Source organism: Oenanthe melanoleuca, chromosome 1, assembly GCF_029582105.1.
Source record: "Oenanthe melanoleuca isolate GR-GAL-2019-014 chromosome 1, OMel1.0, whole genome shotgun sequence".
In the NCBI taxonomy this organism is placed as follows: domain Eukaryota; kingdom Metazoa; phylum Chordata; class Aves; order Passeriformes; family Muscicapidae; genus Oenanthe; species Oenanthe melanoleuca.
In genome coordinates, this window is record NC_079333.1 from 23,770,237 (window position 1) to 23,795,854 (window position 25,618).

Genomic DNA, 25,618 nt, shown 5'->3' on the forward strand with positions numbered 1-25,618 from the left:
TGCTCCAGCCACTGCCATCAGGAGGGATAAAGAAGACTGTGGCACACTGGATATTCCACTGTCCCCTCCAATAAATCTGCTGTGGATGCTCTATCCAAGAAATATATCTCTGCACAGACCCACTTGCACCAGAACTGAGTCTCATTGCGCAAGTGTGCAGCTTTTGCCAGGAGCCAGTCTGACTGTGGCAGGAGGGGAAGCACTACTGACTCTCAGCGCTCCAAGTCCAACTACAGGACAGACTGACTAAACTGTGGCTCTGTGTGTAGCAGTGAAACAGCCATGCCAAAGGTTGTGGACATAAAAAAGAGAGCTTTCAGCATGAGTAAGAAAAGCCTGAGCAGTTCGAGCTTCCAGAGTTTCCAGCAGGCTTGGATCTGACCCCATCCTCATGCTTTTCCACTCCAGAGAGAAACCAGGAGTCAAAGTCCTTAACCAGCCTCTCCTAGAGAGGTCCCAGGGTTACAGTGTTCACCCAAGGATTGCCTGCAGCTCCCAAGAGCAAACCACCCAAGATGACTGTGGTTAATACTCAGTCAATTAACTCCTCCCCAAGTTCTTCCCCCAGCCACAGGAGGAAAAAGTCTGCCTTATCCCAGGGAATTCTGAAAGATTCAATGACTTGCAGGTCTAGGCAATAAATTCCTTTGGTGCAGATTTTCTTAAAATCAGGGTGCTGCAGAGCTGGAACAACCCAGCTAACTCATTCTTGGAGCTGGATAATGCTTCTGCCAGTAGTGCAAGAAGAATTCAGGCTTCTGCTGAGCCATCTGTGGGGAAGCACCTCACCATTTCCTGACACCCACGAGCTGGCTTTCATCCACAAGCATACAGAACCCTTCTGGGCTGACCGTGCAACTTGGGGACTTTGTGCCTCTAACACTAAGGATGGAGGGCTGGCTTCTACCATTAAGGGCAGCCTAGGATGCCAGGGCAGAAAAAGAGCAGCCCTAAATACACTTGGTGTAGAGTAGCACTTCGTGCCCTGCTCAGCTGGGGGAGAAGTGCAGAAGGACACAGCCAGTGGGTCTGCACAGCCATAAGCACAGTAGTGGTGAGCATGGCCATAGTCATTCTGGGCACTGAACACAACTGCTCAGAATGTCCCCTTGGTAAAGGGAGAAGAGGGTGAGCAAAGACACTGGCACTGGCCTGCTGCTTTGCCTGTGTTGGGTTCGCCTCTGTGTTCCACTTTGTAAATGTCATTTCAGCTGTAAAATATCACTTGATGTCTTTCTTTCCAAGGTGTTTTCAAAAATGCCTGGTCCAGAAAGAAACGTGGCCAAGACCTGCCAGCTATCCTGAGAAGACAGACTTCTCTTGTTTTCCAAGAAGACTTGCCAGCCAAGGATCTCATACTATTTTGCCCTGCTTACTGCATCCCATGGCAGGAGGTTTGTTACCTGAAGCCAAACATGATCAACAAGTCTCCACCTGAGCCTGGGACTGTGCTACCTTCTGTGCCGCATGGTTTGCTGAGAACTGTTTTGCTGAAACCTCTTCAGGAGAAACTCCTGGAATATGGCAGTCACAACCCTCAGAAGGGTAAGGGAGGGATAGATGTGTGCTGTGCAGCCCAGTGCAAGAAGTCTACAGCAGGGCTGAGGTGTGACAGCTCTCACTTCTGCCCTCTGTGCATCCAGCCCCAGCTGTGAGGCTGAAGGAAGAGCTGCTTCTCACACCCCTCTTCAAGCAGCATGGTTGAACCGAGATGGCTCTCGGTTATGGCTGAGAGACAGCTCCTAAGGGAGGCAGACAGGGGAAAAATGAAGCGAGCCAGTCGTTTGCTCCCACTTAACCTGCTCCAAGGCAGAGGCCGCCAGACAAAGCATTGGCTGTGGCTGTTCATGCGGCCAGAGCACGGAATGGCCTAGCGGCTGTTGCAGTGAGAAGTGGTTGCACCAACATCACCATGATCCCACCTCAGGGAAACTGAGGCACGCAGTGGCGATGCGCGCATCAAGCAGCAGCGGGAGGGTCCAAATCCCAGAAGCGCTGTGGCTGCTAGGTTCTGGCTGTGACTTCTAGGGTGCCTTATAGACAGCCAACCCGCACGGGCTGCAACCATGGCAGGTATATCTTTCGTGAAGAAGCCGGAGTAGGAAATCACTCCAGCACCGGTCAGCGGCAAACAGAGACCCTCAGGACCGGATAAAAAAATCCTGCCCCTCGCCTTGGGCGGGATGAGCAGCAGCTGGCTCGGGGCAGAGAGCCCTCCTCCTTCGAAGGTGCCCGTTGCTGTGCCTGGCCCCACTCGCCTTTCCCCCTTTTCCCGGCTCGGGTCGCCTCCTTGCCGCTCATTCCCCCCTCGCTGGCTCCGCGCTCGCCCCTTCCCCCCTTAAGGTGGTCCTGCGGGATGCGCGGCGCGCAGGAGCCGCTGCGGGCGGCTCTCGGCGCTCCCCCCACCCCCTGCACGGGGTGGCCTTAAATCGGCTCCGAGCCGCGCGTAGCCGCATCGCCGGCACCGTCTGAAGGCGGGCGCCGCTATCCGCCGGCAGCGCCGACGGGCCAGTCCCGGTGCCGGTCTCGGTCCTGGTCCCGGCGCCGTTGCCAGGGCGCAGGGAGGACACGCCTCCGCCCAGCGGCGGGCGATGCTCCCCCGGCAGCCCCCGCCGCACTGCCGCCCCGCGCCCGGCGCCCCGGCTTCTCCGCCGTGACCGGCCCATCTCGCCAGGTAAGCGGAGACCCAGCGCTCGGGCACCGGGGCTTTGGGGGTGGGAGCGCGCCGGGGATACAGCGGTGACCTTGCGGTCCCCGGCGCTTGGCGCTAGAAGGGTGCCCTGCCCCGCGACCGGCAGCTGTATCCACGAACTTCATCCCTGCTCAGCGCCCGAACGGGTTCCGCGCTTGACGGGGAGCCCCTGTCCTTGCATCCCCCCATACCTTGGTCAGGACACGTTCCAGGAGAGCGACATCCCACTCCTGGGCTGGAATTTTCCAGCTGTGGGGAAATGCCCCCATTCCTGGTGTGTGTCCACCCGGGAATCTCGCCACCGGGATCTCCGAGCTAGGGTACCCAAACGCGGGTCCCGGGCACGCTGCTGCTCCCGAGGAGGTTTTATTTCGCCTCTTGGTGACAAATACCAGAGAAGCCAAATTACAGAAGGGCGACAAGAGGGTTTGAGTGCAGGCACAGGTAGCTTCGCTGGGAACCAACCCCAAGTGCGTATCCCAATGAGGGCTCTAGAGAGGTGGGAGAGGGCAAGAGCAGGAGGTCTGGGGAAGGGTTCTGCCTGTTTCTACCCCTGCCTTGCACATGGGCATCTACCAAGGGATGCACTTGCTGGTTTTCTGGAGCAGTTTGGGGTGGATCTTGCTAGGTGAGTTGGAAAGTACTTTTTTGGCTTCCCACTCCAGCCACTCACCCATCCACCCTCAGGCCAGGGAGAGGGAGAGGCTCAGCAGCTAATGCCTGACAGAGAGAAACCCCTCACGATGCTGCAAACCTGGAGAGAAGCAGCGAGTTCCTCAGTAACTCCTTAGGGAAACCTTCTCAGGGGTGATTTCTGTGCAGCTGGAGAGAAGGGGTGTTGGAATCAGCAGGGCAGCACCAAGCATCACCACAGCAGAGCAATAATGACAAGCTATAAATACCCATCTGATAACTTGGAAGTCCACATAGCTCAGCAAATGAGTGGGGGAGAGTGAGCAATGCAGCCCCTGCAGGTGCTTTCAGCTTATTTTTCAGACCCAGAGGAGGCCTCCTTGTGCAAAGCACATATGCAGAGAGTGTAGCAAGGTATAGCAGTTTAACACATGAGTCTGATCACCCACTTCTGCTTGGGCTTAAATCTCATCAGGTGCCAAAAGAGAAAAAATGGTGGGGAGGTTCAAACCTTGTACCTCTGGACAGCTAGCAGAAGTGCAAGGCATTGACCTCGCTAGCCTCAGACATGACTAGGAACAGTGGCCATATAGCAGTTCCACAAGATGGGATACAGGTGCAGAGACAGCAGGACAGGAACCTCACAGAAGGGAGGCCATCATTATTCCAAAATGTGATTCCTCAGTAGGAGATTATGGGGACCTCAGTCTCAGGCAATGGAGAGGTTTACAGGGCCGGAGAAAGCCACTGGCAGAGCTGTGTGTGAAAGCCTGTGTCACATCTGTTTGCAGCCATGCATGCTGCCAATCCCCTTTTCTCCATGCCCTGGAATGGGGTGTGGGGGCTTCATCACCTCTGGTTGGTGCCTGCTGCATGGTTTCCTGGAATCTATCTGTTGGCAGACACACCTGGGATACAGACCAAGCGTGAGTGCCAGTAGCTGGGCACATGCCTGGTGTGAGGCCAGGAGCTCAGTGACTCTGATTCCTGCCCTCTCTCCCCCAGCTTCCAGGAGTGACTTTGGTGTTGCTTTCAGGGCACTTCAGTCTGCATTGAGTTAAGGCTCCACAGAGCAGTTAAGAATACAGAAGTAGATGTGCAGCTAACACATCGTATCAGATGTTTCAGGAATCTGGTGAGACCAAGTAAAATCTCTTTGGCATTTTCAGTGTAGCAACAATAATAGTAGTAGTAATAATAATTATAATATTAGCAAAATCATCTAGGCAACCTGGCAATCCCAAAGAAATTCAACCAGCTGACATAGCACAGCTGAGATGCAGCCACCTTTAAAACAAAGGGCTTCAGCCTGGCTTGCAAGACACTTTAACAGCCACAGGATAGAAAGCAAAACAGTTGGGCTGAGGACACTTGCTCCCACAACAAGGGTTTGTTTTAATGAGGGAAGCTCCTGCGCCTTTGGGCTTTGTTACAGTGTCATCTGGGAAGACTGTTGCCTAGGGAGCTGTACAGAGCTATACAGCAGCTAAGTGTACTCAAGAGAGAAAACACTTCCACAATGTACAGCCCTTAAATTCATATTCTTTCCGTGGTTTGGGAATATTTTGGTGCCTAGTGCCTGTGTTCTCTAATGGCATCTTCCCTGCAGAGTGTCCAGGGTTGCACTGGACAGCTCAAGGCTGTGTCTTCTGTGTATCCAGCATCCTTTCTTCTTGCACTGGTAAAGATGCTTTTTGGCAGGGAACTTTCTTCTGCTTCAGCAGCAGGCCAGGAGATGTCCTTAGTGTCTGAGACCAATGTCATACCTAGCAGGCAGTTTGCTGGCAGGAGCCTGGGCCAGGCTACAGCTGGATTACACTCCAGCAGTACCCCTGGATGGCTTTCCTCCCCTCTTCACCACAGTAATCACCTGCCAGTGACAGTGCTCTACACATCCCTGTGTTTCTCAGTTCCTTCATAACTCCAGCCTCGGCTGCACCTCTCTCCCGGAGTGATGGTGCTACAGGCACAGTCACCTTCTGCTTTCCTCCAGTGCCTCAGGAAGCAATGTTCCTGTTCCAGTCATAAGAAGCCACCCCACAATTCCATTCACCTCCTGGAACTACTTTCAAGGCCTCTTCTTCCTCTTCTTGAGCACTTTTGATGGTCTTTCCTGTTCACAATATTTAGGACATCAATAAAGATGTGCTGCAAGCCTTCATATGTATGCCTACAAGGGATGAGATATTTGATAGCTTGAAAGATTTTACTGAGCATGCAAAATTGCTCTGAGAAAGCTCCGCAATTATTCTGCAGGATGTACACAGGAAAGATGATATCTGTCCCTTCCTCCTTGTATCTAACTGTTCCTAATAAAAGAAGGAGGTAATAAGCCAGACTGGAATCTGGGTCCCACACACCTCCAGGGCCCTGGAGGAGTCTAAAATCACTCTGCCCTTTTGCTCCTGGCCTGCCTAATAATAAGCATTACGCTTTTCTGCACTGCTTCCCATCCTGAGATCTCCAAGTACTGTGCATGTGTGATTAAGAGCACTCCCTGCCCACATACAGAGCTGTTTGTCAGGATGACTACTCCCTCTTTACAAGGGAGACACAGCAGTTCATCGCGTCAGAGCTGAGACAGCCCCAGATCATCTGTCTCACAGGCGAGCGGCCCCTGCTGCTCTGGGAAGCACTTGCTGAGAAGCAGCTCAGCCTAACAGGACTGCAATGTAAAATCTACAGTACCACAAAAGACTAGTAAACACAGGTCATGGATGAGACCTGTGGCTGTCAGCACCCTCGTCTTTGGTGCACACATGACTGCCTAAGGACAGTTCTTTGAAAGGGGCGCTGGTCAGACCCCACTAATTCCTCCAGTTGGGGTATGTCTCCAAACCTCACCTCAACCCATGGTCAGCACACTTATAAAAACTTGGTCCTTTAATCTTAATCTGCATGGGCTAATAATTAAGAGCTTGAAGTCTCTTCTAGCTTGCTCTCATGTAACATTAGTGCTCCTGAAGGCCTTTCTGTAAAACTCGAATTTATCTACTTTGCTAATGCTCACAAGTGTTCAGCTGTCTTGTTGGCTCCCTCCACCATGCAGTGTGGGGGGCTGTCTGATCATCTTTCTGCCTGAGATGAAAATATTGCACTCTGCAAATTCCTGAGATTTATGAAACGTGAGCTAGGTTTCCTCATGAGACACAGCTTCCCAGGTCTGAAACACAGAACTGCGATCCACAACTCCAGCACAGGGACCTTCAGATTTTGTTTGCCGTTCAACCCTACTCTGATCAGGTAATCCCACTAATGCCTGGTGCACATAGAGAGATTCCCTAAAATGGGGTTAGCTCAAGAAGACACATGAGGAGGAACATTGGAGTGAGAAACAAAGCAATCAGCAACACAGAAGAGGGAGAATGAATGTTTCTCTACAGGTCTTTTCTTAGTAGAGGAACTGGACTGCATTCAGGAAAACATGAAAGGTAGCAATTTGATTATAAAAGTAAGTATTTTCCATGCTGTGCGCAGTGACATAAGGAACTCTGTGCTACAAGATGCTGCTGGTGCTGAGTGTAGCATTCAGGAAGAGGAGAAATTGTGATTGTGATAGTAGGTTGCTCATCCCTGGACAGGGCAGTCCACTTGAAATAGATCTAAATCTTCAGGGTTGAACCTCTCACATCCTCTAGTATAGGTTTTTTTTTATGCCTTCCAAAACCCACAACACTGATCAATGCAAGACAAAGGACAAAAGGACACAGACATGTTCAAGTGAAGATCACTGGGGCATATTTTAATTTCCAGGCAGAAGCAAAAAAACCTGTTTTCCAGGCTATGTGCTGAAAATTAGCTCTTGTAGGTTTGGGTTTTGTCAGCTGGATTGGGTTCAGGTTAACTTCTGCTGAAATTTGAGCTGGTCCAGTGGTGCTTATGCTGCCACTTCCCCTGACCGTGTTGCAGATTTTAGCAAACTAGGAGCATCCTGGCAACTTTATGTGGTGCTGATCTATGAATAATGCTGCATTGCAAAAGGAAATGGTTTTCTTTGGATGTTACCCCTTGTCAGTGAGAGCAAGGGCATTTATTCCCAGTACAACTAACCTCTAGCCAAGCAAAGTGCTGGGATTACTTGGAGCTGAACAGGTTAGTAGTTAGGCAATCTCAGCTCTGGCTAAAAGATTTTAGAGCAACAGTGTTGTCTTGTTCTGTAAGTTCATGGTGGGTCTCTGTGTGGGAGTACAGGACACATGGGAACTGTGATTTGCTAAGCAAAGCAGGATTGCTCCTTGGAAATCCTTGTGTGGGAGAACTTGGAGGAAAAGCCAAGGACCAGGCAGGCAGCAGTAACTTGCAGACCCTACCTCCTCTAAGGTGATGCTCGACTGCGGTGTTGCAGGGCAGTCTGGCTTCCAAAGACACTGTCCTTAAGGGAAGGGTCCTCTGCTCCAAACAAAAATTTCCCAATGCTTCTTGGTAGAAACAGCACAGTTGATCCTTGCCTGGCAGGAGTAGAGGTTGCTAGCTCCTCTCCCCCTTTATGCCCTGATTGTTGAAGTAGGATAGTTAACATTCATCTTGTCCTGACCCTCCCTCTTTCTGAAAGCTAAAAACAGTTGTAAAGGGGTATTTCTCCTATGACTGGCAGATTTCACTTATTTTTATGGTTATATCCATAGCTATGGGTTAGACAACAATGTTAGGCTTCATGAAAGCCCTGTGATCACAGCGATGGGACTGATTTTCGTTGGGGTAATACTGCACAAAGTGCCACTTTGGAGACCAGTGCTGGGTGAGCCTGGGTGGCAGCAAGGGATCTTGTCTTCTCTGCTATGCTGGGGTGCTTTCCTCGCTGTTTCAGCTATTGTGCTCATTGTGTCTCCCCTACACTTTCTTCAGTACCAAATGCCAGGGTGATCTTAATTTTCTGCTGATACCTCATCCCCTGGATCCTTCTCTCCCGAGGCTCTTCCCCCAGCCCAGATCCACACAAAGGTGAAAAGGAAGGAGGAGACGATGGCTTTCCTGTATCTGCCAGCTTCTCTCTCCACCTCTGATGTGAATGAGGCCCTTCATGGTTTTCTCTTTAGCAAACACAGATGCCTTTGTTTTATGGGCTTGTGGGATGGGATGGAATTAATAAATCAGAGCGCCAGTGCTGTGCTGCCACATTCCTGCAATTTTAAGGCAAGATCATACACAAAAATAAGGCAGAAACAAAATAGGCAATCTCTTCAGAGAGCACTCATGATTTGACTGTGCCTCCTGCTTGCTGTCCCACTTGGTCTCCTGCTCCCTCACTCTTGTTCATTCCTCCTCCTCCTCCTCCTTTCTCTGACTTTCACATTCCCATTAACCTCATTTCTTCTGTTCCCTTTCTCTTCCTCAGGAATCACTTTCAGTCACACCTTAGTTTCTCACCTACATCTATTTTTCTTCCTTTGTCTTCCTTTCCTTTATGTTTCCTTTACCCTTAGCCCCCACTAAGGTGTGACCAAGGCTTCTGCATCCAGGTATGAAGTTCAATGTCCTGCATGAAAGTCAAAGAATCAGGAATGCCTCAGCTTTTTCACTGTAGACTGAAATGTTTGCTTTTACACCTGCTTTCTCTACTCTACTTCTGTTTTTCCTCCTAAGGATGATGCTGCCTGAGAGATTCAGTGAATGACTGTGGGAATAAAACACAAAGTATTACTATTCCCCTCTCAGACGTGGTATTTAACAGTGTTCCTTCGAGCAAAATTAGGTCCTGCCCCAGAAATGGCAGACTCTTTCCTTCCTTGAAGGATAACCAGAAATGCTTTGCCTAAAATTAATTCTTTTGAGCCAAATGATAAGTTTTAACATCTGTGCTTGGCTACCACCAGGTGGTAATGAGCTAGGGGAAGATCTTTTTTTCTCCCCCGTAATTAGCTAACTGTATGTGGGGCTTCAGGAGGGCAAAATGAACTGTGTGGTTAGTGCAAACTACCAGCAAGGGGCTAAGAGAGTTTTATTCATTGCACTGTTTGTTTTTTTTCTCTAATGAGCTTAGGCACTTCAAAGGCATTTCCCCAGAGTGCTTATCCATTGTTGTGCTTATCTTACCTATGGGGGAACTGAGGCACTGAGCAGGTGAAGTGATTTGCCCAGATCCACATACTGACACATAGTTGAAGCCAGAAAAAGAACCAAGAAATCTTGTTTCACAGTTGACTGCTTTATCCTCGGGCCTCAGAAGAGTCCAGCAAAGACCTTTATCTTGTTTAGATGAGTGGATAGCCATTCCAAGAGGGCGCTGGGGCAAGGATATCTTTCTGTACTAATATGTGTCTTAATTAGTCCTGTTGCTAAGCCGCTCCAATGATGGATCATGCATCTTCTTCACTAAGCATTGAAATAATTTTTCAATCATTAAGGCTAATACAGAATCCTCAGAATCATCCAAATCTCACAGCAGGGGCTGAAATTAGCAAGCAAACAGAAACCAAATCTTGATTATCTCTGTGCACCTCTACAAAGCCCACAACCAGTGTCTGCTGAAGTCAAACACAAGTCCAGCTGAGCTGTATCTCAGGGCTTGGGCTAGGCAATAAGAGGCAAGCTGGGAGATCCTGGTGCTCCACAGTCCACAGCAAGTATTTCTTCTCCTTCAGACATATGTGCCAGCTCCTTGTCTCCATGGAGCAATAAGAAAGGAGGTAGGAGTGTTAATCATTGACCCCAGATGACTGAGGCATCCCCTGGCAGATCTTTAGGAAAGAGAAATAATTTACATTTTGTCAGGTGTTATTAAGTGGCAGATCTCAGCACGGCAAACACTGTTCCCCCAGCATATTTTTGTTTTCTTTTTGCCCTTGGAATCACTTCCTCCATCCTACTCCCACAACCTCTCACATTTCTGTTTTGTGAACAGGTGGTCTCTCCAATCCAGTCCCTGCTCTGCTTTAACTCATGTCTGCCCACTAGCATGGGATACCAGCACCTCTTGAACAGTAGCACCCCACAGGCTTCTCTGTAACCCCTCCAGGAATCCTAGTGTTCTTCCCATTCTGATTAGCAACTTTCATATTGTTTCCTATTTTCCTCAAACCTACATGTTATCCAATTTTAACTGGAATTTTTTTCTGCAAGATTTATGCTCTTGTATACTCTCTTCTGCAGTGCACTTGCCAGACTGATAAAATCTGATATCAAATATTTCTTTCCTAAACCAAACATGGGTGCTAACCTGAGCACCAGAACAAACTTAAAAGGCCTAGAAATTAGTTACAGCAGCAGAAGCAAAAATCCAGTTTCTTCCTTTTTACTTCCCAAGCAGTTTTTGGATGTATCCTCTGCCGAGACGCTGTTGCTGACCCTTCAGGGGTATTTTTTGTGGAGCTGGTAATGGGTGGAGATAGTTCACATGTGCATGTGTGAAGCTAGAAATGCCTAACCTGGCTTGTTGACATCCACAAACGTCCTCATAACCAGAGAGAACTTCCCTTTTCTGAGCACAAGGAGGGAGCCAGATTCATCCTCAGAATCAGGAGAGATTCATATCCATCTCTCAGATTTACAGCAGCAGCCCATTTATGGTTTTAACAAGAAACCACTCTTTTGTCTGCCTTGATCTTCCAGGCCAACCTGGTCTGCCTTTGAAGCTCCAAGGGCTCTCAAACTGCAGAGAAGAGTTCAAAAAAAGCCTAGTTCATCTTCCCTCTCCACTCAAAAGTATCTGTTCATCAGTTTTTCTGTTCAAGGCCAACTGGCAGCCCATGAATGTAGAGGTAAGGTAGGAAGGACAGCACTGCCCAGCATGCCCTGAGTACAGAAGTGTAAGAGCTGGGGAGACACATCTCCCAGGGTTATTGTGATTGTATTTGTGCAAAGACGATACTCTCATGTCTTTATTTGAAAGACATGACAGGAGCCTCTTTTTGAAATGGAGAATGTAAATCCCCCTCCCTTCAAATTATGATAATTTTGAAATTAAGGGGCTCTCAGGCAAAGATATGGGAATTGGAATATCAGTTCTTTATTAGGAAAATTAAAATGCAGTATTACAAAGAACAAACCCAAAACACTGACAAAGTCAGAATACAACCTGACACCCTGTCAGTCAGGGTGTTGGTAGTAGTCCCATTAAATGGTGGCTGCAATCCTCCTGGAGTGACAGATGTGGTTTAGTTGAAGCAGTGGTCCTGTAGAATTGTGCAGTTTTCCTCCAAAGGTCCAGAGATGATGTGCAAAGGTTCGGTTTTAATCTGGAATCCAGTGGAAAAAGGCTGCTTTCGTGTTCCAAACTTCAGTTTTTATATAGATAGGAAAGACTTCACTCCTCCCCCTGGGTGGAGCATCTCCCAATGGGATGATGTAATTTTATCAGTCATACAGTGGGACTCAATGGGCCATTAACAGACAATATCTTCCTGGAGGAAGGATGGTTTGTGGAAAAGATAGATGACTGCCCCACCTGGTTTTAACAGATGGCCCATTAGCAGAGAATATCTCCCATGGAGATAAGGATCACTGCCCCACCTGGTTTCAACAGATGGTGATAGAATACATACTTTCGATCACATCTTGTACTGCAACCTAAGACATGCATCTCAGGAAAAAGAGCAGGCAACTCACCAGCCTGGGGGTAGTATCAACCCCCTTTTGCATCTAGGCCTAGGGCACCCTGAAGCACACAATTTCGCAGAGAAGCCCATGAGTACAATATAGCACAGGCTGACCTCTCTCCCAAGGGAAGGTTTATAAACATTACGTGCGAAGACACTTTCAGACCAGGCTGCTTTCATGTGCAATTAAGGAGCATGGTAGAGAGCAATCCCTATACAAGCAAGCCCTATGGCAAGCCCCATGCACTCTAAGAGAGAGAGCAGTTTGTTTTTCACGCTGTGAGCTCATCTGCCCTCAATTCTCTCACAGCCTTCCCTGCCTTCCCAACAGACTCTTCCATTTTAACTGTGCAAGACATGGAAAAACAGAAACCAAAACTCACATTTTTTTTCTGGTAGGTTTGGATTGTTGGTAGAAAGGGGCATGTGACTTTTGTTACTCCTCAGCTCCATCTGTTCACCCAAATGCATCCACTACTTACTTTTTCTACAAAATAAAGCTTATTCTGATCATGATGAGGATATGTACTAGTAGCTGCTGCTAGTGCCCACGTTAGATATTGCTCCCCTGGCCCTCCCAGAAGATGGGAATTGCATATGGGTCTTTTGATCTCAAACACCTTGGCACATATTTTAAATGTAGCCTGCCTCTACTCCAGAGTCAGGACAGGTAAGGACAGCAGGACAGTCCTAGCAAGACACTGACAATCAGCTTCCTGCCCCTTCTTTCTTTTGCTCTCTTCTTCCCTTTTTATTTCACATGCAGAAGGAAGAAAAATAAACACTGTCTGCTGATTCTAATTTTCATTCTAGTGTTTCTTTAAATCAAGGCCAAGCTATGCAGATCAGCTGTGGCATTCAAGCAGACCATAACATATATCTATGGCAGAAGACAATTCTCTAGGTGCTAATTTATCCATTCTTCATTTGTTTTTAAAAGCGTCCACATGATACTTGGATGCTGCACAGCAAGTGGCAAGTATAATGAGTGCTGATGATTTATTTGGAGGAAGAAATCAGAATTAGCATTTTGGACCATCTCAGCCAGTTATGAATCAAGCGTATTTCACACAGCTCAGAGAGCTGCAACAGAAAAATGTCTGTCAAAGACACCAAAGTGGTATTTCTCTTCTCTCTAATCTCAGGCAGCTATGTGGCATCAGTGCTGTCCAGTTTCCTCTCTGTATTAATCTATATGTAGCAGCCACCCACAAGAACACACAAAGTTGCTGTTTGCACAATACTTTTACTGATAGCATAATTTAGCCAGCATTCCCAAATAAAAACTCAGGCGGGTTCTTGCCTTTACACTCACTCATTCTCTGCCCACAGTTCTTTCCATACAATAACCGGTCAGGGCTCTGATTCTTCAGGGGGCCAGCACACACATGTAACCATTAAAATGCCAGTATTTCCACAGATTTTGGGAAGACAGTAGACATATATCGCTACATATATAGCTACATATAAAACTACACTGGTGTTTTAAATAACATAACTTCTGCCCCACTCATTTGCACTCTGATTTCAGCCAGAGCAGTTTTTCGTTTGCTTTCTTTTGCTCTCCCTAGGAATAATGGGGAAGTCCAGCTGGGAAGAGCATTTCAACATCGCCTTTGAAAGCAGGAGGAAAACAAGCTGTCTAAATCAATCAAGAGTGTGCATTAGTGATAGCATGTTCCTCTGGAGGTCTGCATTTGATGTCATATTGACACATAGCTGAGATCAAAGCCTGTCTCTGTATCCTGGCTGCTACCAGAGGAACAGCATTGGCCTTTGGGTCCCATATCTTCACAAGGAGCTTGTGATCAATTTTATTTTTTCCCCCATAACAAGCACCTGTGAAATGTAATTATCCATCAAATAATGCCAAATGCCTTTTTCTCTGAAAAAGTAATTCCTCTCCATCTTTAAAAATGCTCTAGAAGGAAATACTATGGGTTTTTCCTTTCTGCTTTTGTAAAAAAAGCTGTAAAATGACAGTTCCTACTCCTGCTGAACAGACATCAGCTGTTAACTCGGTAGGGAAAGCTCTGAATGAGATATACAGAAACTTTGGAACAATCCACTATTGTTTTTGCTTCCTTAGAATTATTTTGCCGCCTTGGAAAAAAAAAAAAAAAAAAAAATTCTTTTTGTTGGCTAATGCAGATATTGGGCTGATTCATGCTGATACATTTGGAATTATTATTCTGTAATAGTCATCAGCATCTAAAAAGGACCTCAATTCTGCCAGAGCTCAGCAGCAGGGAAGAGAAGCTGACATCTGAATAAGCCCCTGAGTTCCCTTTCAAGAGAGGATAACTCCAATCTTAGAGGTCTTTCAGGAGAGAGCTAGCTTTCTCTGGGGACAACTGGTACCCCTTGCTTCTCTTCAGGCCTGAGCTGTTAGACTTTCTCTGGGTATTTCTGGCACCCCTGGATTATGGCTCTGCAGTGCAGGGAAATTGTGATGGGGCAGAGGGCTGTGTCCCTCTGAGGTACAGCCCCCCCCTCACCTATGCTCAGGGGGCAGGAATGCAGTGACAGGTTATGTGGATCAATTGTGAAGGACATTTGGGTCTGGGCTGATTAAAAATAGCCTGGCTTAGAACTCCTTTTTCAGGTTCTACAAGGCTCCCTGCAAGGACGGGCTTTGCAGCCAAGTTCAAGTTCTAGTCTATATTCAAACTGGGTTATCTCCATTCCTGCTGATAGTCCAGATAGTGCCTGGATACCCTTGATCTACCTGGGGATAGCAGGCTGAGCCACATGCTGTGGCTAAATATTGTCTCCCATGGGACCTCGCCAGCAGATTTAATTAGCTCCATCAAAGTTTCTTTTTTGTTTTCTGTTGTTTTTTGGGAGTTTTTTGTGGTTTTGGTTTTTGGTTTTTTTTTGTTTTTGTTTTTTTGTTTTGTTTTGGTTTTTTTTGTTTGTTTGTTTGTTTTTGTTTTGTTTTTTTGGTTTTTTTTTTTTTTTTAAACTTGGAATAAATCCCTGTATAAAGCATCCCCCTCCTCCAGTCCATGACCCCACACAAGCCACATGTCTAGGACAAGGATGCTCTTCGGAAAGGAACTGTGTCAAGCTGTTTATGGACCAAGCTTTGAGGAAAGCTCCACTTGGCTTCATGTGGGCAGTGGAGGGATGAGGGTTGTGCATGGTGTATTCCTGAGGGTTAAGCCTGGTTTCTGGGCTGAAGTAACTGTGCTCTCATATGGTGAAGGGATCAGAGCTGGCAGGAGAGGATGAAGCCTTTCTTTGCATCTGAGGAAAAGGCAGAGGGGCTTGGGAAGGGCAGCTGTTTCATTGGGAGTGACTCACTTCCTGGGGAAGTTGTCCCCATAGGAGCCTGCACACCAAGGGACAGAGTACTGATGAGGCTGAGCCTTGAAACTACACAGCTGCTGGTAGTTCTGCTCTTCCTGCTGTGGGGAAGGACCTGGCCATCCTTCCCTGTATTGTTTTATTATTTGTAGTTCCTTGGGTTTTTTCTCTCCAGGGGACTCAGTTAATTTTCCTTTGCCCTCTCTCCCCATGAGCAGTAGGGCAGTGATCACCTCATTCACAATGCAGGTGTCATTTGCCTGCAGCCCTTCTCCAGGTCTGCAGCAGAGAAATTATTAAAACCCCCAGAAGAAGGGCAGTCTTACACCTTGTGACAGAACCGCAGTCTCCCACTATTCCTGGGCTACTGGGAGGTCAAGATCCCAGTCGTGGGATCAGAGCCTTTCTCTTCCCTATACCATCCACCTCTTCTGTGAAGACAGGCTGAAAGAGTTGGGGCTGTTCAGCCTGGAGAAGAGAAGGTTCTGGGCAGACCTCAGAGCACCTTTAAATACGTAAAAGGGGCTACAAGAGAGCTGAAGAAGGACTCTTTACAAAGGCATGTAGTGAAAGGATAAGGGGGAGTGGGTTCGAACTGGAAGAGGGTAGGCTTACGTTAAATATTAGGAAGATGTTCTTCACTTTGAGGGTGGAGAGGTGCTGACCCAGGTTGCCCAGAGTTGTAGCCTGTCCCTGGAAGTGTTCACGGCCAGGTTGGATGGGGCTTTGAGAAACCTGGTCTAGTGAAAGGTGTCCCTGCCCACAGCAGGGGGCTTGGAATAGAGGATCTTGAAGGTCCCTTGCAATCCAAAACAGTCTATGATTTTAGGATTAACATTACCCTTCCTAGAAAAACTACTTCTTTTTTATTTCCCCCTTTGTTTTTCAGTCATCCACTTGCAGCAGAGTTTAGGGGAGAAATCACTACTTTCTGAGCAGAAAACCAAATCTGCCTTTTCCCTTCTCTTTCCCACCCCCACAAGAAATACATCTGGATGTGAACCCTCAGGCACTGTCCTTTAGATCTAGCCTACCCTTTCTGTTCTACAGCAATGCCATGATGCCATTCCTGAAGACCTGTCTGGGGGTCGGAGGAGTCTTGATACTGAGAAATGCCCTGTTTTGGCTGTGTTTACACAGTAATTACCCATGCTTATCCCAGAGCAATAACCCATTCCACCCACTTCTGTGGTTCCTTGAATCCATCCTCCCACTTTACCGTGCACATCTCAAACAGGAAGGCAGCTGCCTGGTATGGGGAAGCGCTGCAGCATCTCAGCCTATCTCAATTTTTAGCACTATTGTAGCTTTGGCTTAAGGCTCTGATGGGCCCAAGGGAATGGAGGGAGAGGGGACAGTGGCTTCCTGTGCATTTCAGCAAGGCAGAAGCTGAGCCGGTGCTGTTCACCACAAATACCAGCGAGGTCATGAATTATGCATTTCTTGTTTAAAGAGAGGTCGCTCTCATCCATAATTGAAAGCTCCCTGGTCTGCCTTCAGCATCACATCTCCCACACCAGGAGTTAGGGAACTCATGAAATCTGCATAGACTTCCTCAAGGTGGCTAGGGGCTGGTGGAGAGAGGAAGCAAAATGCAGGCAAAACAAACCAAAAACCCTGCTGACAGCTTTGGTGTGTGAAATTAAGAGTCATCTCAGCTACCTGCAGATCTGCTCCAGCCCTGCTCCTCACATCCCTGTCTCCTCTCCACACCTGTCTCCTCCCAGGTCACACATAGGATGCTAGGCTTGCAAACATGGCTCAAACCAAGATTAGGGAGCGTTTCTTGAAACTTCTGGCTCTGTTACCTGAGAGTAGTTTGCTTTGGGTGCTTGCCTAGAAAATCGTTACACTGGATGGTGGGATGTTCCCAAGGGACAGTTTGAACTGTGAAATTTGTCCCTCTGGGAAGGTAAGGATCTTTAGAGCCTGTGTCTCTGACTAGAGTCATACAGTCCCAGGGCTGGAGTTGGTCCAGCATTCAGTCTTGTAAGCCTGGCTCAGACAGGCCAGCTGCCCTGAACCAGAGGCTGGAAAATCACCTTCCTTGCAGAGCACACTTTTTGAAAGGTGTGGTTCTCATTCTGGATCAGGCAGACAGAAGACAGAACCAAAACCTCAGAGGAGAACTACCAAAGCCCATGTGATCCTAACCATTTGTGAGTTATCAAAAAGGATGTAAATTGAGCAGTTTCTCAACAGGGCTGTTGAAAAATCCAGAGGCACTGGAACGTGTCAGCCTTATAATCCCCAGTCAGCTGAGTCTTTCCCTAACTTTCACCTTTCTCCCATTCACCTAGCATATCCTTTCAAACACTCTGCAGCTCAGAGAGAAAGTCACTGCCTGGGTCATTTTGCTGCCTTGGAATCTTTATGCCTCTCTCAACATCTGGGTTGTCCTGCCTGTAACAATTTGTACTCTGTTGTTAATTAGTCAACAACAGATGAAGGGATCGGTCACATGTGATGGTCTGACCCTCAGCCAGATAGATCTTGCCTCTCTTCAGCATTATTCTGGTGAATCCATCTTTTTCGCCTGTATGCTTCTCTCACCGTCTTCTCCTGAATCTTTTCAGAATAATGCCCCCTGCATCAGCACAGGAGCTTAAATGGAGACTGAATGGTGTTGCATCCCTGAAGCTGAGAAGTCTGACAAAGCAGTGTGAAGCCAGAGTAGTATGAGAAACATTGTATCCCTATCATACTCAGCTTTGTGCTGTGTGTTAGTTTATTTTTTAATGGAGAACAGAAGATTGATGGATAAAATTAAGAAGAGGGATGTGTAATTGGAGAACAGGCAAGAAGGCTACAGGCAGCATATTGAAGGCATCCATCAAACATTCAGCTAATGTTGTTAAGGGTGTGTAACACAAACAAGGGCTGCAGGAGACACTAGGAAAAAAATAAAAGGAAAGAGAATGGGAATAGACAGGACAGGAAAAATAGCAAGGGAGGAGAAGAGCCAGCAAGAGAGTACAATCAATAATATTTGTATTGCAATCACATCCAAAGGCTCCCGTTGGGATCAGTGCTGGACTGTATAAGCACATTAAGAGATGGTCCCTGCCCTCTACAGTTTAAATCCAGGAATTACCAGATGAACACAGGAGATGAGTTTAGATGATCGCAAAAATTTCTTCTGATCTTGAATCTCATTTAATAGGATCTACTCTGAGAGGGGTTAAAGACAGAAGGAAGATTGTGCCAAGAATACACACTGTAATGTTTGCCAGTAGGCATGCGATTAATCTGAGCCACTTAGGAGACTTTGGTTTTAATTACAAAATGTAGGTAAAAATATGTGCAGTAAGTCTCTGTAAGCCCCACTGGGGCCATCAGCAGGCTACCCAGAGGCATCGATATGTGACTGGATTTTGATGCTGTGTTTTCAAAAGGATGGACTGAGGCTTTAATGGACCACTTTGTGGGAAATATTCCATGAGGGGTGGACATTAAGAGAATGCAAAGGGCCTTTGTGTGGGTAAGGACAGAAGACAAAGGCTAAAATTATTAGTAAGTCAGGGGATTCTCATAGTTCTGGAAACAGGGAAGAAGAGAGACTCTGAAGGACTGAGAAAAGACAAGTGAAAGCTATAAAGCAACAGAGAAGAGCACGCATGATGGATGGAGGGGGAGACAGTAGGGGTGACAAGGTAATATTTTAAAGAGAAAATAAAGTATTCCAATAGAGATTTTTTTAAATGGGTTGAAGTCAGCTCCTCTGTGAGGTTCACAAGCTACCTGGGGCTTTATGCAGGGTTTAATTTCTTCAGCCTTGCTTGCTTTGGAAAAGCAATAGAGAGAAGGTGCATGTAGAAATAAATGAGCATGGAGCACCAGGGGAGCTGCACACACAGACAGCATCTCCATTTGTTTGCAGTGTTTGGGAAGCATGAACAGGGCTGGCTGGAAGTGGGAGGAGGAGAAAGAACTAGAAAGGGAATTTATTAAAAATTCTTCTAATTTTGATCCCCTATCCTCTGTGCTCTATTGGTAACACAGTTTCCAGGGCTGCCTCCTCCTCTCTTTCCCTCCAGAAGCAACCTGAGTTTGCAGCAGTAGCAGGTCTGCTGCATAGAAAATGTGTCTGTATAATTAAGGCCTTTTATTAAAAGGAAGAAGCACTGGCTGCCTGACTCTGGTGCAGAGACATTGGTAATTGCAATCATACTAGAGGAAGCAAGGAGCTGTGATGACCCTGAGCCAGGGCCTGGGTGGGCCTAGGTATCTGCAGTTGTTAATAACAATCCTTGAATTTTTTTTGTGGCTCTGTCTGTTCTCACAGCTATGAGTGATGGGAAGCTTTATTCTGCACTGCTACGCTGGTAAGAGAAAAGATTTCCTGCAGGGAAAGCAGTCTCTGGTGCAGGTAACACCATCCTGCCCTGTATCCAGCCTGGATCTTACCAAATAGCAAAGCTTACCAAATTCCTATGCCTTTGGCACTAAAGCTTGAAGGACACTCTTGTACCTGCCCCAGACCTAGTCATCAAAAAGCAATGAAGTTAAGCAGAGCCAACATGTTTGCTACACAAGGCTCCTGCTCACATCACCAAAACACTCCTGTGTGTCCCTGGCCACACAGCTTCCTTGGTCCACTTCTTCATCAGTTTTTTATCACTTGAAAGTAGTGAAATGGGCACCATAGTGAGGAGGTAAGAAACATTAGATATTAACACCATTAATGGTTGGCTTGGGTAGCGGTCAGTGGGAATATGTTTCCCTAACGGATTGCTCCAGCATAGGTACCATTGGTGTCACAAGGAATGAGCTTGTTGGAGTAATTTCCTTAATAGGGCTTATGAACATCCACTTGTCCACAAGAGGACTTGCCGAGACATGCTAGTCTTCTGTCAGATGTGGCTGAAATAGGATTAACAGTTAATGGTGGTGGGGCACTGATGAGCCCTGAAATCCGTTTTTTTTTCAGGACACCAAGGCAAAATGTCAGAGAAACAATTAAAGACTGATTCTAAGAGGTCTCAGAGGATTAATTTAGAATAGCATCTCCTAATATATTTCAGGAGTACCCTGTGGCTGCTGTCACTGCAGAGCCATTTTAGACCAGTTGTCATTTTTCTTCTCACACAACTCTCTAAGGCTGAAGCAAGGCAATCCTTGTCCTCTGGACAGATGACGAGCTGCTGGACCCAAATCCTGGGCAAGGAGTTGCTTTTGAATAAAATGTGCCTGTGTCCCTTTAAGTACCTTGGTTTTAGCTGACTGGCCTTCAGTACACTTAAAAATCTCTAGCAGAGCAGGAATTTAGAGCAAACCAATTTGAACCTCCTTTCAATCTTTTGTATCAGCGTGATGCCATCAATCTTTTCCCTCAAAATGCCTTCAGCCTAGAAGTGCAGGGGAATCTGGCAGAGCTTGGTACTCCAAAAGTGGTGGGTACTCCAAAGTCTATGATTTCAACTGAATGCTGCAATGGCCAAACACTGCAAACCACAATCAGAAAGGGATATGAATAATTAAGCATTCAGCAGGCATCACTAGCACTGTGGAATGACCAAGGCAGGGATTTTGTGGAGCACTTAGGTGATAGCATGCATGTTTGATTGCCTCAATGCATCTGCCTAAGGAGTGTGAATTAACACTGCAGAAGCGTTAAGAGGTGCTGGCTATCTAGAGGATGCCTTACATCTGACTGTGTTGTCCAGTTGGATATTCAGGCACACAAATCTTGCACACAGTTCTAAAAAGTTGTACAAAAGAAGCAAACTAAATGGTCACGACAAAGCTCAGGAATGAACACAAGTCTCGAAGAGGGGGGGCGAGTAGCAGTCATCTCTAGCTTCAGAATCAGCAACATGAACAACTCTAACTCAAGGACAGTGGTTTCATCATGGGATAATGGGAGGTTCTTTAGAGCAACAGAAAGAGCTAAAAGCTTCTATTCCAAAGCACCAGAGCTGGCCAAGTTGGATTATGGTTTGGACCTGAAATGTTAATGGATCTCCTTGCAAACTTAGACAGCGCTTCACTGGATCAGAGCCAAACATTTGTCATATCTCCCTGCATTTTTGGTGACTGGTATTTTGGAGGCCTTACTCTTTTTCCTTTTCTGAAAGGTAGGGAGATGCCTGGGCATTGGAAGCTCCCTGCAGCATGCTGAGGAGACGTAACCTTCTTACCACGCTCCTGATTGCCTTGCCATGGGCTCTTCTCCTAACCTTGTGGCACCAGTACCCAACCACCCACTACCTCAGCCTGCTAAGAAGTAAGTGCAAAAATTCTGCTGTCAATGTGCTGGCAGCTGTGGTGACTTCTGTTGCAAACCCTCAGCAGGGATGCTCTCTCATGAGAAGGGTTAAACAAGGACAGACTTGCCTGAAGGCCTCCTCGGGGTTTGCTGACAGCAAGAACATAAACTAATCTTAAGAGCATGTTAAACATGCACCTTAGGCTGGCTTTGGAGAGAGGATGCAGCACTAACTCCAAATAGATGTGTACCTCCCTGGACAGGATGTAGCCTGTTAGTTATTAGTCCTCTGACATCTTCTTTTTTTCCTTTCTTCCTTTGTTTTGTCCCAGAAGAGACAGATGAGAACGTGACCTCTAAAGCTCTCCTTAATGGTACATCTGCACAGAGAGAAGAAGGCTTCCCATCATGCACTCGGCAGCAGCAAAGCATAGGGGCAATGCCTAAAATCATCCAGAATTATGTATACTCCAGGCCTCCCCCATGGTCAGACACCCTGCCAACCATCTTTGTTATCACCCCTACCTACACCCGGCCAGTACAAAAAGCTGAGCTGACCCGTCTGGCCAACACCTTCCTCCATGTACAGAACCTACACTGGGTGGTGGTGGAGGACTCTCCACGAAGGACCAACCTTGTATCCAATCTCCTGGAGAAGGCTGGGCTCAACTTCACCCACCTCAATGTAGAGACACCCAAGAGCCTGAAGCTGGGTCTGTCCTGGATCCCATCCCACACCCCAAGGGGTACGCTACAGAGGAACCTGGGGCTGCACTGGCTGAGGGACAGCTTCAGCAACACCGCACCACCAGAAGGTGTAGTCTATTTTGCTGATGATGATAACACCTACAGCCTGGAGCTCTTTGAGGAGGTAAGAAACATAAAATTACATGGGACAGAAAAGCAGGCTAGAGTTGCAGAGCTTCTTAAGCCCAGTTGCACTTGCAAAGATCTCACCGACTCTGCATGGAGTGGCAGCTGGGTGTAGGGCAGATGCAAGCTGAAAGGGCAAAGAATATATTTGACATTCTATAGGCTGCAGATGTGAACAGTTATTCACACATCATTGCACCAGCATCTTGCCAGGGACCACAGGATATATACCTCAGAATTTATATCTCTCCTCAGGGAGAGCTGACCTAATTTAAATAAGCATCAAAGACAAACTTCTGGCAAGACATAAATCTGCATTGTTGTAGGTGTGTGATGGGTAAGGGATGATAGAAAAGTTGTCTGACTTTCTATCCACATTTACTCCTTGGCTGTCCTTCAGTTCTCTGGGTTCCAGCCACAACAACAGGGCTGAGGCTCTGGGATCACCAAAGCCTGCCCAGACTTCTGCTGGAGACCTGGCTTTTGTGAGATGCCAAGCATCACTTGCAAAAATCCAGTAAACTCTCTTGTCACCAATATAAGCCAAACTGTACTAAGCTGCTTGAAGAGCAGAGTTATGCATCAGAACGTATTTCCAGTTTTCAGAGTTGTTAGGTCTCTGCTAAGCTCATTCTTTCTTACTTCCTTCCAGGTCCTTTCTGAAAATTTCAATAAACCCCCACACTTCTAGGGAGTAGCAATGGATGGAAAAACAAGTCAGGAGGTGGGGGGAGAAATTGGGATAGATGAGGACAAAGATGAATCAGTCAGGGGGATTACTTGCATGAGTGTGAAGCTGGAGTGGATTTGGTAATACAAAGCTAGAGGCCTGGTGAAAGTAGTATTTGGCATTTACAAAATTATAAAATTCTACCATAAAAGGTGAAAGTTCAAGTGGGAATGAGAAAATCAGAAGTTTTCATTCTTCTGAGGGACTGAATGTAGGCACAGAAAAGCAGTGTGTTGTTCAGAGAATAATGTGCTAAGAAATTGCCCTGTGGCTGTGGAAGCTGTAGCTCTTCACACAGCAGCACAGGTGAACTAGAGCTTGTGCTGCTGAGAGCAATTATGATTGTGTAAGAAGTCAATGGGAGAGGGCAGGTACCAATTAAAGCAGAGCGTGGTGCATTAAAGGGTTGGGACAAACGTGGTGGGATTGAATTCTCACAGCGCTGTCTCTTTCTGGCACACAGATGCGCTACACAAGGCGGGTCTCAGTCTGGCCAGTGGCTTTTGTTGGGGGGCTGCGATATGAATCCCCAAAAGTGAACCCAGCAGGGAAGGTGGTGGGCTGGAAAACCGTCTTTGACCCTAATCGTCCATTTGCTATTGACATGGCTGGATTTGCTATCAGCATCAAGTTGATTCTGGAGAAGCCTCATGCCAGTTTCAAGCTGGAAGGAGTTAAAGGAGGCTACCAGGAAACCAGTCTGTTGAAGGATTTAGTGACTATGGACGGGCTGGAGCCCAAAGCAGCTAACTGCACAAAGGTGAGTAGGACAAGAAATCTCAAAGATACAGTCTTCTTGCTGGTGTTGGCTGCTTTTACAACCTCCTGCCACACTCTTCCACCTTTCAGTGTGCCTGCCTTGTGCTGGCACATGTCAATGCCAAATGATGCTAGGACAGACAGATGGACAAAGCCTGCTAAATTCTTCACAGATGTGAAACTCAGACAGAGCTGAGAAGCAGTGCTAGGCATTCTGTCTTAATAAAGAATCTCAGATGCACAGTTTGTGTCCAGATTGCTTTTCCAGTATCCAGGAGGACTGGCAGAGGGTTGAGTCTGGAATTTTGCTCTAGAATGATCCCTCCTCCTTGTCACGTTTCATGTGCCCGTGAAGTGTATCCCAGGATCAACCCCTTTGAATCACATGCATCAAACAGCTGTGAACTTTACTTCTCTGAGGATCCCACCCAATGAGTGCAGCACTCTCATTGTTTCCATGCTATTCAGAATGCCTGAACTCTTTGTGCTTCCCTCTAGGTGTTGGTCTGGCACACAAGAACTGAGAGGCCCACTCTGGTTAATGAAGGCAAGCGTGGATTTACAGACCCCAGAGTAGAGGTGTAAGCAGAGAGCCAACTCCAGGGTGTGAGTATCTTTGTCTTTATTGTTTTTCGCAAGGCAAATAATCCGTACCGGTTTCCTTATTTCTGCTGTTATTTCCTGAAAAACTCCGTATGTGACTGTTCTGGTAATTCACCATGCCACCCTTTGGAAGAAGTAGATTATCATCTTTATCCACGAATGCTCTGTATTTCTTGCTCATTCAAGCTTCCTTGCAGACCATATGGGAGTTTTGCCTGACAGAGAGAAAAGTGACAGTAGAATCCTCCAGTTTCACTCGAGTATTAATGACAAGCCACATTCCTTGCCCTTGGACTCTTTCATCCAGCTCCAAACTCCCTTTGGTGTGGAAGTTGTCCTATGAGATCACACTTCTCCAGGCAATCTTTTGTCCCAGCAGCCCTGCCACCTGTGCAGTGCTTCATGCATCCCCCTTCAGTTTTTATCCTGCATGAACAGCTGTGGTGTGGGCGCAGCAGGGAAAGGCTGATGGAATGCTTAAAGCACCTCAGAACAGGAACCACCAAAGCACAACCTACACAGACTCTCTCAGTTTGAGGTGCTTGGTACCAATGCTACCAGAGCCAGGAGTACATCTGCTGCTGAGGGGAGATGGTGAATGTACTAGGAAGTGCCTTTGCAGTTCACAGAGCCAGGTTCAGCAGCAGGATGGGTGATTATGGCAACCACCACGATATGTTCTTAGAAAGAGAATGACGATGAAGAGTTCAGATATTATGCCCTCTGATCTCAAGGGCAGATTCCTGCCCCAAAAGTCATTTCTGAAATGACTCATATCTGTGTCAGAACAGAGGATGCTGAATGATTTAGTCCTACTTTGGAAGATTTTCCAAGAGTGCTTTTAGTTTTGACCCCAATATACACCTCAGCTCAGCTCTACCTTTATTTCTCTAGTAGAAATAAAACTGACAGCTTTTATACAGGCAGTCATGAGTATTTCAACTCCTGCACTGATCTCCTGTGTGCATCACTATTAGCTGCATTCATGCCACAGCACCTCATGATCTCTGAGTGACAGCCACACAAATAGTGCAAAGCAATCGCAGTGCCTGCACACCCAGCAGCAGATGGAAGGGACTGGAGTCACTCATCTAAACACAGACTCCTGGTGCCACCATAGGGGCCCTGGGGTAGCCTACTTGTCCCTCCTACAGGGCACAAACCCTGCACCATTTCTGACAGCTTGTTATTAATATTACAGACATCCTAGAAACCCATAAATGATGCAAGATACCTGTGCTTAGCCAGCAGCTCCTCTTTTCATCAGTGCTTTTGTG

The 25,618-nt window shown here is 47.0% G+C and overlaps 1 protein-coding gene across 2 annotated transcripts in view; it reads left to right on the forward strand.

The window, feature by feature from the left end:
• The first annotated feature begins 2,516 nt into the window (after positions 1-2,516).
• LOC130248774 (galactosylgalactosylxylosylprotein 3-beta-glucuronosyltransferase 1-like) overlaps positions 2,517-25,618 on the forward strand; it is a 28,127-nt gene continuing 5,025 nt past the window's right edge. The window contains exons 1-5 of one of the 2 annotated variants that reach the window (XM_056482795.1): positions 2,517-2,674; positions 21,250-21,394; positions 21,709-22,247; positions 23,443-23,739; positions 24,237-24,344. In XM_056482795.1, the coding sequence (XP_056338770.1) occupies positions 21,283-21,394; positions 21,709-22,247; positions 23,443-23,739; positions 24,237-24,323 (1,035 nt within the window). In that variant the 5' untranslated portion in view covers positions 2,517-2,674; positions 21,250-21,282 and the 3' untranslated portion in view covers positions 24,324-24,344. Of the gene's footprint in view, positions 2,675-21,245; positions 21,395-21,708; positions 22,248-23,442; positions 23,740-24,236; positions 24,345-25,618 lie in introns of both variants that reach the window. The other variant, XM_056482786.1, reaches the window with a different exon arrangement.